The following is a 14,097-nucleotide window of genomic DNA, read 5'->3' on the forward strand; positions in this document are numbered from 1 at the left end:
TGGATCTTCCTTGTTATCACACAAGGCACGCACTCGAAGTAGAATATTCTATTTTGTACGATGTAACGTGGCCAGAACACCGTCCCTTCCTGCAAATATTTTCTCCAAGCTCGCGAACTCCTGTACGCCTGATTAAATAAAGAAAACGGATACAGCGTGTATTATCGGGAAACTAAGTTCACGGCATAATAGAATTTTCCCTTTGTTCTGATGGAGATAAAGGCGGGCTCTTTACCTAATGTACAATTTCTTTAATTAATTATTTTCAGAGTACACAAATAGTAATTAGTTTATTTTAACTTTAAAGCTGTTACATACTTACTTATCTAATTATTATTTTAAAATGTTAAACTAATTACTCAAAACAAATTCTTTCATCATTTTATGTCTAAGAATAATCGTCATTAATAAGTTTTAATTAGGAGCTAAACAGAACATGATTTGGTCTGAAATTCTATTTTTCTTATTACCATATTGATTTAAAAATTCGCTTCAATAAGCAGCTACCATTCAACTTTTTCTGCTATAAGGTCTTATTTGCATTATTAAATGGGCAGAAAACCATCACGAAGAATCTTTAAGAAATTTAAAACTTTTGGATAACTCTAAGCCAGAGGAGTAATCAAGATGCGGATTAAAGGAGCACATGATGAAAAGGAATTTAATTAAGCTATCCCATCCCGGATCAGTATGGCTTGCATGACTAGCTCTTATGATAGTTTTTTCACACCATTGTGACTAAAAGAAAGTCTTTAATGAATAAAAATTTACTGCGAACATAATGGAAATATACGTTTAATCAAATGGAATAATTATTTTGATCTCAATCGAAAATTATGTATTAAAAAAAAAACAGTTTTTAAGATAGATTTATGTTACATAATGTTATATAAATTTATGCTACTGAAAGGATATTGCAAAATTTGAAAAAATCAAAAATAAATTAATATTTATATGATACACAATTTAATATTTTGTAATTTTCATATTAAAAGTTATTAAATAAAATAATCCACTTTTATATTTTTGATATATATCTCGTATCTATTTTTATTAAAATTTCAAAATTGACATTTGCAATATTTTTTCATGAGAACTTTTAATACAAATTGCTCACATTTTAGGTTTTTTGTGGTAGGCATCAATTAAAAGAGAAGAGAAATTATGTGTTTATATCATTTTTATCTAAAGTATTTTTAACCTTTAACGATATATATTATATTGTTTAAACCAGAAAAAATGATTGATAAGCGAACTGCCTTATTTTCATCTTTTTACAAAACGACTATGACATAGTTTGCTTAAATAATTGCTAAAGTTATGACAGGGCTGTTGATTCTTATTACAACGCGGGAACAATCGACTTTGGAAAAAGTTGCAAAAATAAGTATCGCGTCAATCCGCGTCTGAGTGCATGTAAAAAGTTGGTGTTTGTTCTTATTAGTTAACGCAAATGGAACGGAATTGAACGGGGTGTAAGACAAGCGAGGTAGGACGTCAAAGGCCTGAGGTAGATTCATCCATAATTAGCTTCTTCTAGTCTATTCGAGTTTACTTTAACGCGACATTACCTGAGAGTTTAATCGTATATTGTTGTAAATTGTATTAAATCCAAGTAATACGAGAATTTGTATCTAATCTTAAGTAATTATATAAGTAATTAAATAAACATTTTCTTTTTTTCGATATAAAGATTTGATTAACGCGTTTTTTCAATGGTATGCGTCACTTAATTGACTTACCAGTATTTAATTTATATTTACATTTTAATCTTTATTTAATATGCATTTCAACTTTTATATGAAATATTATAAATAAGTTTGAATATATCAATAATAAATAAATAGCCATTCTGTTAGGACAATATTATTAGAACAATAAGAAATCTATTAAGTGCTTCGATCAATCTAATTAATTTAAGTCAATAAAGCGTTAATTCTTTTTTGCGTCAACATATGAAATGTTTAATCGTTTAATATTAATTTAAAACTATTTTTGGATTTTTGCCCTTCAATTGTGGAATAAATTTGTGAAAAATTGCTCGTAATCTTTCCTATGAGAAATTGGATTTTCCGTAAGAATTTCGACAAGAATGCGCTATCTAAATTTTGAAGAATATCGCCAAGAAAGAGAGAGAGTAGCATTTGCTTTTGCAGTAATTTATTTTACCACGCGAGATGTCAAGATATACTACACACTTAAATGCTACTCTGTAGTTACGATGGTAGTTCGTTTTTATGGCGGCCGTTTATTATCAATATATTTTCTAAACGTGTACAGAACAAAATTCCGTCATGGTGATTGATCATTGATAATACGACATTTAATAACCTAGATCGATATGCCAATATCTAATATAACTCGGTAATTTATTATTAACAAAATTTTAAAACAAATATAAATCTGTCTTGATTAAAAAAGTTTACTTGAATTATTAAAATTATTTATTTTTATCTAAAATTATTATTAATAATATTTATTTCCAATATATATATATTTTCAGACTTAATGCTATTACTTTTAAAAATTATTATAAAATAGAATGAAAGATGTAGGAATTATATTAAATTATATTTGTCATTGATTGAGAAATATTTTAATTTTGAATGAAAATTTTTCAAAATTCTTAAAAATAAAATTGTCTTACATGGTTTTGCGTCAAATATTGTGGCGCCAGCATGCATTACAGTATTGGATAAAAGTTAATTCTAGATTCAAGAATATATAAGCTTAAATTTACCCATGTTATTCTTATGACAAGACGATAAATCAATCTTATATAGTTTCAAGAAAGAGGATAGAAATTATTGATTTAATCTTAATATTGTTTTATTTTTATATTCCGTAGAATAGTATAAGATAAAATACGATTAAATACGAATATTTTCAAGAATATTTTTTGTTTTATTATCAGATTTTATTATATTCTTCTTGTGGATATTTTCATTTTCTTGGTAATTTTTAATAATCTTCAACTTATTTTATTTCTGTAACTAAATTGAAACTAGAATTATACTGTCATTTTCATTAATAATAATTTTAAAATAGACATTGATGAGTAAAATTAAAATAATTACATTATGCCATGATTATAAAAAGATAGACAATCATTGTCTATCGCCATGACGGAGGAACATTAGGGATAACTAAATTATCTCGAAATTATTGCAGGGAAGGGATAAACCGACGGATTTACTTCGGGGACAGAGTTAGTATTAGATTCTGTGCTCTCGTATTCCATAATATTATTTAGTCTCCCGAGTAAAGAAAGATAGACATCCTAGAAATTTCTCAATTGTGAAAATGATACATAATGACATTAAACCGATGGTTATTGTGATTGTGATAAAATAAAATTCTGTCAAGTAATAAAGAAAAATTTTTGTAAAAAATAATAATAAATAAAAATAAAGAATAAAGAATAAAAATAGCAAAAGAGATATACACTTATTACTTGGAAAATAGTAAACATAACATAAAGTGGTCTTTGTCCATTTATATTAATTCAAAATTGTTTCTGATTTACATTTCTTAATTTAAGCAAATTACAATAAAATATTTATATTTGGAAGTTTATTTTTAGTTGCAAACATTAATAATTAAATAAACATACTTTCTCAATTTTTCAAAAATAAAACAGCCAAACTTTAGTGTTTTATTTCAAAATCCAGAAACCAATTTAATTAAGATTTGATTTTTCCGTATAAAATCCGCTGATTATATCAGTTCGCTGCATTCCATTATCGAAAAGTTAACGTGATCGTTTCCTACAGCGCCGACGAGGGCTTCGACGGCACTTATCCGACGAACGTCGTCGTAAAGAACAATGGGACCTGCTTGTACGTGCCGCCCGGTATATTCAAGAGCACTTGCAAGATAGACATTACCTGGTTTCCCTTTGACGATCAGCGCTGCGAGATGAAATTCGGCTCCTGGACGTATGACGGCTTTCAGGTGAGCATAGGGGATAGGCATTACAGAATTAGGTCAACCAATCGTCGTCGTTTCCCATCCCATTTCTGATGTTCGCTTCTTCGGAACAGACGTCGAATTTACGAATTTTCCAATCTGTCGGAAGCACGTCGGTACTTCTCGTCAGTATGATCTCAAGACCCGGAAATAATTCAAAGCGGCGGCGTCGAACAGTTTGATTAGCGTTCAAGAATGAGGGAAAGAGGTAGACAGAAACAGAGAGGAAAATTTTCACTGTTTGTCAATGTAAGATTCGCTCACAAGAACGATTCGTGAAATTCCTAAGAACAGAGCTTCGAGTAAAACTCAACTCTATTCGTATAATAGAAATGCATTCTCTTCCCACGCAAGTCGGGATAGTAAAAAGTGTCTGTATAAAATAATTTCTGAAAAACAATAAATATCTTGATAAATATATATCTTTTGCCAAATCAAGATTTCATTAAAAAAAAAGGTTTATGTAAAATTAAATAAGATTTATTTATTATTTTCTATTTATTATTTTCTTCTAAATTTCTATCTTTTTTTAATTACAATTCAAAAATATTTTTGCATATTTGAATATTAATGTAAAATTACTTTATAGGTAGATTGAAAATTAATTATTTAATTTATAAATAGCAAATGCACTTATCAAATAATTTATATAAAAAATATAATTTATTTAAATTAGAAAATATAATTAATATAAAAAAATTTAAATAATAAAGAATTATAAACATAATGCGCGCACTTATGACTGCTACGTTACTAATGCGCTACTAATTTCTAATTTTTTATTACATTTTATCAATTTTTTCATCGAAGTTTTTTTACAAGATATACATATATAATATTAAAATATTTTCTTTGAAAATGTTAATGTCAGATGCTTATAATTGATTTATACATAACGCTCCAGAAATACTACAACAAGCGCACTCGGTATTTCGTCGAAACATCAACGGCATGAATGGCAAATGCCATTTCAGGATGAATCGCAGGAAATTTACGAATCATGGAAGATGCGTTTACAGGACTGAATGCGTTTACAGGAATGAATGTGAGAATGCGTGAAATTCAGGACTCTCTCAACACGTGATTTCATTCCTGCATTTCAATTTATCGAAAAAAATTTTTGTAAATATTTTTTTTAAATATTTGTCACAATAGTTTTAAAATATTAAAATTAATAAACGTACACAAAATTAATAAGAATAACATGTTATAATTTACATATTTGTCTTTAAAAAATTTGATAAAAATTAAAAGAATTTATATGTACAATAATTACAGAAAATTTATTGATATAATTGTAAAATTTCATAAAAGATGTATAAATTGATATTTTTATATAATTGTTTATTATTATCATTTAATTAGTCTTTTTATTTATTTTATTTATTAATCTATTGCTCGGTATTTCTCATAAAATAATATTAAGTCAAAATTGGAGATAGAATGTGCAATTAAAAACTTGGACTTTGTAATATGATCTAACAAGATAATTCCACAATGTTGTCCGATTCTAGTAACGATAATTTTGTTAATAACAAAAGTTTCGTAGTCGTGTGCAATGTACGCATACTCATTTATCGTGCAAATGTATATTTCTGCCACACGATCAGTGTACCTAGTGAATTTTCAATTGCCGAGTGCCTTGTGCAACTTCGGAATAATTAAAATTGAGGATGCGAATTACACGGTACCAGACAATTCAAGAACGTTCAGGGTTCATTAAGAAGCACAATAAGCAGAACGAAATGGAAGCGAATGGAGGCAAAAGGAAGGAAGACAACAGAATACACCACGCTTTTGCTGAGTTCAATCAGCTGAATACGAACGAGATGCAAAACAGACTTTTCAATTTGATCGTCCATTTTCATTTAACAATCCGCTTCCAGATATTAATTCGTCATAGATTGTGCCCGAATGTCAACGCAAAAAATTTTGCATCGATATTCAAACGTGCAGAAATTGCAAAAGGTTTGCGAAAGCTTTATATAGCAGTACGTGAATATACATGAACTCACGTGAGCTGTACCAACAAGGCTATATGAAGTCAATAAATCAACAAGAGCATTTGATAAAAAATAATATTACCTACATATGATATTTTGCTGTTTTGCATTTTATTCCTTTAAAAATTTTATACTATAATAAATAATAATATTTTTACAAGCTCCTTTGCAAAATATGCAAAATATGCAAAATATTTAATAACGTTAAAAGAAAAGATAAAGGTAAATTGTTATTAATTCATTAATTTAAGTCTCTGTTTGGTAAATGTTTATACAATAAATACAAAAAATTTTGGTTTTAATATAATGGTGGCACGGTGTCCTTTCTGAAAAATAAAAGCCACTAGTTTCTGTGTCCACTGTAAAGTACAACAGAACTTTCCCGTGGCTCTCGAAACAGCCGTCTTACACGCGGCGCGGTCGCAATAACTTTTCTCTAATCGACCGTCATAAATTGTCGACAGTTGGATCTGCAGCTTCAGGACGAGTCCGGAGGTGACATCAGCAGTTTCATCACTAACGGCGAGTGGGATCTGTTAGGTGAGTTTTTACAGTCCTTATCGGGAACCGTTCACGTTCGCCACGCCCGAAGAGTTTGTCCCCGACGCCGAAAGTAATTCCCGGCCGATTAGCAATTCTAAAGTCTTGCACGGCCACGGGCGGATGATCAATCGTTTCACAAATCGGAATCGGGATATATAGATATTGATCCTCACTTTGTCCCTGTCAAAATTGCTTGCATCTGGGTCAGGCGGTACGTGGCGGCTCGCCCGCGCCCGATTCGGAGTTTAGTGTTTTCGCTGGCGAACACGTCGGGCGATCGGTAAAGTGTCGCGAGCGAGATTGCTGCTTGCTTGATTCGAGGGACGAATAATAGTTTGTAATAGTTTCTGAATAATCACCTGTAAATTTGGTCCAAGGATAGATTTAAGCTACGATCTTTCACTTCCAGATGTGCGTAACATATTTTCCATTTATTTCACTCCTAGTACAAAATAATTGCACTTTTATTTCAAAGTTATTCAAAAGCTTTTGTTTAAATTTACAAGACGGTATTTACAATTAAAATATAGAAGATAGAATTTTAAAACTTTTGAGTTCCGCAAATAAATATTTTCCTTATATTTTGTTCCAATATTCTATGTAAAATTAATTTTTGTTTATCGAAATTTATTTCGTTCACTATACAAATTTAATAGTTTACGAAGTGAGATAATCTGATTCACATTTTAAGGAATTATTTTATATTCACATCTTCACACACACACACACACACACACACACACACACACACACACACACACACACAAAATAGATGTATAATATTTTTTTGTAAATTAAAATCTATAATAACAAATATTTTACCGAGATTAATAAGATAAAATAATAATTAGGGTTAATTAATGACATTTTCCATTAATAAGAACTTTTAATTAGCAATTACTAAAAAGAAGAGTTGCAATCTGTATTCTATTGTTCGATTACACATAATGTAATGGTTTGAAAATGAACTTGTATATGGAACCCACGTATATCCGTATTGGAATTGCGGTGCGAAGATAGAAACGTCTGGTTTGTTACTTTTCCAGAGGGAAACATCGCAATTATGATATATTTTCCAATTACGTGTAATTCGTCGTTGATAAATTTGTTGCGGGGTAAACGTAAGAAATGGATCCGTAGCCTTTTCATTGTTACTCCGATGCAAGAAACAAAAGCATTCGCTACGCGTATCTCGTGTATCTCTCGAAAAATTGCACGATGCATTACGCGTGGGAATAGCGTAGGTCGGCGTACATGTGCAATGTATGTGCCGCGGTTATGAGACTTGTGGTAGAAATGTATCTTAAGTAACTGCAGCTGCGGCAGAGCGCACCAGTTTGTATTCCCGGAGGAATAGCGTAAGATAGAATCGTCTGTTTTTCTCTGCCCTGTTGCACGGGATAATTCAGGGAGAGAAGAGAAGAAAAATTTTTCGCTTCCGGCAATCTTTTGTTACGCTCAGAAGAGCACTTCGTTTTATTGGCAGTACATCGATTGTCTATTTGTGTGTGTATGTGTACGACATCATATTTTAGCATTAAATTGAATATTTATTGCTAGAATTCTCATTTCGTAAAAATTTCAATACCCTTCACTCGAACATTGATAAATAATATCAATATAAATTTATTAATTTTATAATTCTACAGCGCAAGCTACTTCACTTTTAACTTCACATTTAACTTAAAGCTTTGTAATTTTTATGTCTTTTGTTAAATTTTATATCTAGAAAAAGCTATGGAAAATTCGGGCGTTGCAGCGATATCTCTGATATTTTACTTGCGTTTTGGAAAAATGGTAAATTTAATTAGAATTATATGAATAGAAATATCAATAATCTGAGAGTTAATATTTCTTCTTCCATTTCGCTCAGGGGTGCCCGGTAAAAGGAATGAAATCTACTACAATTGCTGCCCGGAACCGTACATAGACATTACTTTCGTCGTTATCATCAGAAGACGCACACTCTACTACTTCTTCAATCTGATCGTGCCGTGCGTCCTGATTGCCAGCATGGCCGTCCTCGGGTTCACTCTGCCGCCCGATTCCGGCGAGAAACTCTCCCTCGGTAAGTTCCAACTTGATGCAAAACTCCGATTGGCCCCGACAGGCCGTAAACGCTCTCGCGATTAGGCACGCTTCTGTTTGCTAAGAGCATCAGACGTTTGCGCGATTAGGTCCGACCTAGTTCCGGTCAGCAAGCTCTCCCGCATCCGGCTGAAGAAACTATTCTACGCTACGTCCTCGTAAGTTTCTTTCGTATTCAAGAATCATGGAACTTTATCAACATCTCGACGTGGAAATTAATACCGATATATAATTCTACATTGTATGAAAACTTAATTTGTTGAATACGAATTTCGAATACGTATTACATCGTTGCGCAATTGTGTAAAATCTCGAACGTCAAGACCATAAAATACATGCCTTATAAAAATTTACATATCTACATGATACATTCGCAAAATACTTAGAATGAATGTTTTACCTTATATACATTTAAAAACTAAAAAAAACTGTCTTTATTATTTTTATTTTATTCACAAAATTAAGAATTAATTTTTTTATAACCTTTAAACACATTTTATTTGAATCTAGTAGTTTAATTACAATTTTCAATGATTTTCTAAAAAAATCGTGAGTGTAATTTGCCGTTAAACAGAAATGAAATTTAAAAAGAAAAAAAAGTTGATTATTAATGCAATAATTGTAATTTAATCGAGATATTTTCTAATAAAAAAATGTTTATCGTTATCTCAGCCGTGGCGCAGTGATGTTACGAAGTTCCTTCGAATGCATGCATGATTGTAACATTACAGTAGAGATACAGATAGAGAAAGATCGCGTCGATGCTATCCATGACATGTTATTTCATTGTTTCCTCGTAAGCGTGATCGTTCTGGAATTTACCAAGAAGCCGGATGCCTGGGAGAAATCCTGCTTCCTACGGCTCGAATCGCTCGGCTGCATAATTCCGATTCCTTGCCTGCCTCGCCTCGCGCTACCGTGTAAACGCTCCCGTGATTAGAGCCGGGTGCGGGAGTTCCCTAGTGCGCATCGAGCGTTTACGCGATTAGATTTCGCCCCGATCCCGATTGAAACGGCGTCCCGGCGCGCAAACTTCGGCGAGCCTTCTATTCAGGTCGTAGAGTTTCTTCGAGCGTACAAGCACGCTACTCGAATCCCCCGTCGAATTTGAAACGATCGCGACAATCGCCGTCATCGACGTGGAGATACGACGACAATGGAAACGACAATGTTAAACAATTGCGACCGTCTTCAATTGCGAATTTCCTCGAAGCTTATAGTTACATGTAGATCGAAATGCGATTATAATACCTCTACACAAAGACGCTATTTTACAATGATCGCCTTAACATTAAGAACGATTTACAGATAAAAAGGATAATGTGTATTAAACAATTTTTATATTTATAACAATTTCTCAGTTCAAAATGGATTGATTTATATTGTAAAAAAAGATTGAACATATAAAGTATCGCCTAATAGATTGATTAATTATTTTTTATTTTCTTTGTCTATTTCTTTATTTTTCTGAAATTTAAGTCCATAAAATTTAATTATTAAATTCATTATTTGCAATTTAATTGTCTACATGTTGATACGAATGCAAATTTTTTTAGTACAAAAACTAAAAGCATTCTATTTCAAGAGAAATTGAAACGAGCAAAAAAAAGAAACAATGTAACTCAGTTACGATTGATTTTTACATTTCTAAAGGATTCGAGGGCAGCTATCGTGTTATTGTGAGCCTCGAAAAAGCTCGAGGCAAAGTAAAGTCTGATATTCAGATGAGACATTTGTCGCGGATGCCGTGACGTTTTAAAAGTCTAAATAATTTGAAAGTGCCTCTTAACGCGACGCGGTGGTTCGTGAATGTGTACTGAGTTCAAAGACCGACCAGTGTCAGGTACTAGGCATGCAAACTATCTCTGAAGTTTCTTATTTAAAAGCTGATAAAAATCTTTTAGGAATTAAATCGAAACTAGAAATCAGTAAAGTTGTTATCATCTGTTTTTAAAAAAAGATATTTCTCTTTACAACATAAATCTTTTCGTGTTATCTCTTCAAAGACCGACAACAAAGAAAGTATAAACGTAAAGAATACTTTTACGACAAGGGTCGAAGACCCTTATCGCCTTAAGATACACGATGAGAATCGAAGAGCCTTCAGCACGGGATTGTTACGCGTTGAAGGCCCTTCGAGCGTTCAAGGACCGAGGGTTGATCTCGCTTGGCCACCTCGTCGACGCACTCGACTTTAACAATAATTAATCGAAGCCAACGAATCTCTTTTGCAGGGGTAACCATCCTCTTGTCCCTTACTGTGTTCCTGAATATGGTTGCCGAGACAATGCCGGCGACGTCCGACGCCGTGCCGCTTTTAGGTGAGTTCGTTTTAACTGATTTTCGATACGATTAATTTTTTTATTGTGAGAAAGCAGTGTAATTGATAATTTGGATCATGAACTGTTTGAATGGAAAAAGGGAGGAAAGAAAGGAAGAAGAAATTGTTTGTATTCTTCTAAGACAATGTTTTCCGCTTGTTGTAACATGTGCAGCAAGAAGATGAAATCGACTTTTTTAAATATAGAATTAAAACAATTCTACAAATATTATATTATATAACATTTTAATATAATATAATTTGTATATTATATAATTTAATATAACATAATTTAATATTGTTTGTTTTAATATATTAATATATATTAGTTTTAATATATATTAGTGTCATTTAATATAATAATATGATAAAGCAATTTTTAATTGTTTTATATATATATATACATATATATATATATATATAAAACAATTGAAAATATAATATATATACATACATACATACATATATATATATATATATATATATAAAACAATTGAAAATTGCTTTATCATATTGGAAAATTTTGCTCTTAAAAAATAATAATTTATAATTTTTTTTATTATAATTTCTTAGAATAAAATTTGAGTCTGTAAAAATTCAGATCCTAAAAGAAAAATAATAGAATATTAATATAGAATAGAATATTAAGATGGAATATTAATTATTAATGCATGTCTAGTGAAGTTTTAAAATTTATAATATAGTAAACTATATTAATAAAAACATTTATAAACTGTATTATATAAATTTATTTATTAATATAATTTACTTTTTAAATTATATTTATATACTTATGTATTTTCATATTTTTCAGGGACGTATTTCAATTGCATCATGTTTATGGTGGCCAGTAGCGTGGTCAGCACGATCCTCATCTTAAATTATCATCATCGGAATGCCGATACCCATGAAATGTCTGAATGGGTAATTTCCTTTAATCAGTATCAAAGCAAATAAACTACGAGTAGAAGTGTTATAGTTTAATTGCTTTATTAAAATTATGTTAGCTAATTAATTAAATGATATTATGAATGATATTATGAATATATTACAAAAAACTGATAAGAAACTAATCTACAGTTAATAGTTAATAAGAAATTAATAGGAAATTAATCTACAATTTTTTTGTTATATTCATAAAATATTTTGTTTTAAACTTTCATTTCAATTTAAGAGAAATTATTGTGACATATGAGTTTTCAACAGTGAAATTAATAAAATAAATATGCGATAACGAGATAAAATCTGATTTTGTTATTATAAAATTAACCAGATGTGTGAGAACACATTGATACGGTAATATAAAATTAGTATCGACTCAATAGTAAATTATATCAAATTTTATTAAACATTGTTTGTTTATTTAATTAAATTTATTTAATCAAATTTCTCTATTTATTTATTTTTGAAATTAATCGACTTTTTAAAAATGTAAATTAAATTTGTAACTTAGACATGTTCTAGCTAAACAATTTGTTAATTATTTTATCTTTTTATTTGCCTGAAAGAGATACAACGAAAATCATTTTGTTAAAGCACGATTCAATTCGTTGCCGATGCTATATGACTTCCGTATGTATCGGCAGATAATTATGGTTTTAATTAAAATGTATCGCACCGCCGTCGAAGTCGATACAGTGCTCTCTTTTCATCATGGATAAATCAGGAATTTTATAGGCGAATAATTAAGGGCCACTCCGCTGAATGCGTGCCACGATAATAAATCATGTATAATCGAATTTTTCGTCGGACGTCACGTTAATTAGGATGTAAATTTCGGAGATTGATTTCCTGCGCGATCAGATTGCCGCGAATGCCGCGAACATTCTCACAAAAAGTTAAGTTAAATTAATAAACCTGAATCATTCGTCACCTTAGCCCTAAAACGTATAGAAACTTAAACAGGAAAATACAACGATAATAAGACTTACGCAAGTAGTTTTTCAAATTCTTACTTAGCATTATACCATTTAATTTAATTTAAATAGTAGGACAATTATTATAATAGTTACATTTTATAGTATGTAGATTAAAACAAACTGCAGAATAAAAATTCAAAAAAGATTGTTACTACAGAAAATAATAAACAAAAATTGCAAATTTTCTAAATTTTATAATTAGATTTTATTATATTACTATATACATGTATATACATGTATTTATGATCAATAGATTAGTATTAGATTGTAATCTTTTTCAATTGTATTACAGATTAAAGTAGTTTTTCTATACTGGCTGCCCTGCATACTCCGTATGTCAAGGCCAGGACAAGATGAAGATAAGGAAGTACAAAAGTCTCAGAAACCATCTCCAGTCACGGGTAAAATAATTTTAAATAAAAAAGTTTAAATATATACTTTTTATATAAATATAATTTACACAGGTAGTTAAATCGTAGCGTTGTTTGTACGAATAATTTAAGTATGAGATTTCCCCAATCGACATATTTATATATTTGCTGTGTTAATGATCATTTCGAATATGTTTGATTTATCGACCGATCAAATTTTTCTACAACTTCTTCTTGGACACTAGGTGCGAGCAAGTCGTACGGCGATCTGGAGCTGCACCAGAGGAGTAGTAAGTCCCTCTTGGCAAACGTCCTGGACCTGGATGACAACGCGCTGGCGTCTCACAACAATCTGCTGAACAATGTGTACAGCACGCCAGGACCTCATCACCCGATGGGTCACAGCCACAGTCACATACACACGACGCCCCATCATCATCATAGCCACGCACCCACGACGCCGCATCATCAGCACGCGACGCCGTTGCCGCACTCATCGTATCCCGGCCATCAGATCTCGCATACGCCGCATCATCATCCACATCCGCAAGACGCGCCAGCGCCGCAGGTCGAGACGATACTTCAGAATGCGTGCTTCTGCGCTCGTTACGAGCTTGTGCTAATCCTGAAAGAGATTAAGGTAACAATTTGGCTCAACGTTTGGAAAAATGACCTGAGGAAACTTCAGCGCTCTTATATCTTTTTTAAAACGTTTAATCAAGAACCTAAGAGCCTCTCCTGAGGTTCTCCGAAGAGTTCCAAAATCGTAGGTTGCGAGGTGCTTTGAACTTGAGGCTTTAAGCTCCCAGGATTTTAAGATTTTAAAGTTTTCTAGGTACTTAGAAATCTAATGGTTCGAAAGTCCCAGGATTGTAAAATCTCAA

The 14,097-nt window shown here is 31.3% G+C and overlaps 1 protein-coding gene across 1 annotated transcript in view; it reads left to right on the top strand.

Moving 5' to 3' along the window:
* Positions 1-14,097, top strand: part of nAChRa7 (nicotinic acetylcholine receptor alpha7 subunit) — a 189,763-nt gene that overhangs the window by 165,186 nt on the left and 10,480 nt on the right. The window contains exons 4-10 of the mRNA XM_011644316.2: positions 3,774-3,954; positions 6,437-6,512; positions 8,389-8,583; positions 10,838-10,924; positions 11,738-11,847; positions 13,135-13,243; positions 13,459-13,853. Of these exons, the coding sequence (XP_011642618.1) occupies positions 3,774-3,954; positions 6,437-6,512; positions 8,389-8,583; positions 10,838-10,924; positions 11,738-11,847; positions 13,135-13,243; positions 13,459-13,853 (1,153 nt within the window). The remainder of the gene's footprint in view (positions 1-3,773; positions 3,955-6,436; positions 6,513-8,388; positions 8,584-10,837; positions 10,925-11,737; positions 11,848-13,134; positions 13,244-13,458; positions 13,854-14,097) is intronic.

Source organism: Pogonomyrmex barbatus, unplaced genomic scaffold (assembly GCF_055798465.1).
Source record: "Pogonomyrmex barbatus isolate J1 unplaced genomic scaffold, ASM5579846v1 scaffold3, whole genome shotgun sequence".
Taxonomy (NCBI): domain Eukaryota; kingdom Metazoa; phylum Arthropoda; class Insecta; order Hymenoptera; family Formicidae; genus Pogonomyrmex; species Pogonomyrmex barbatus.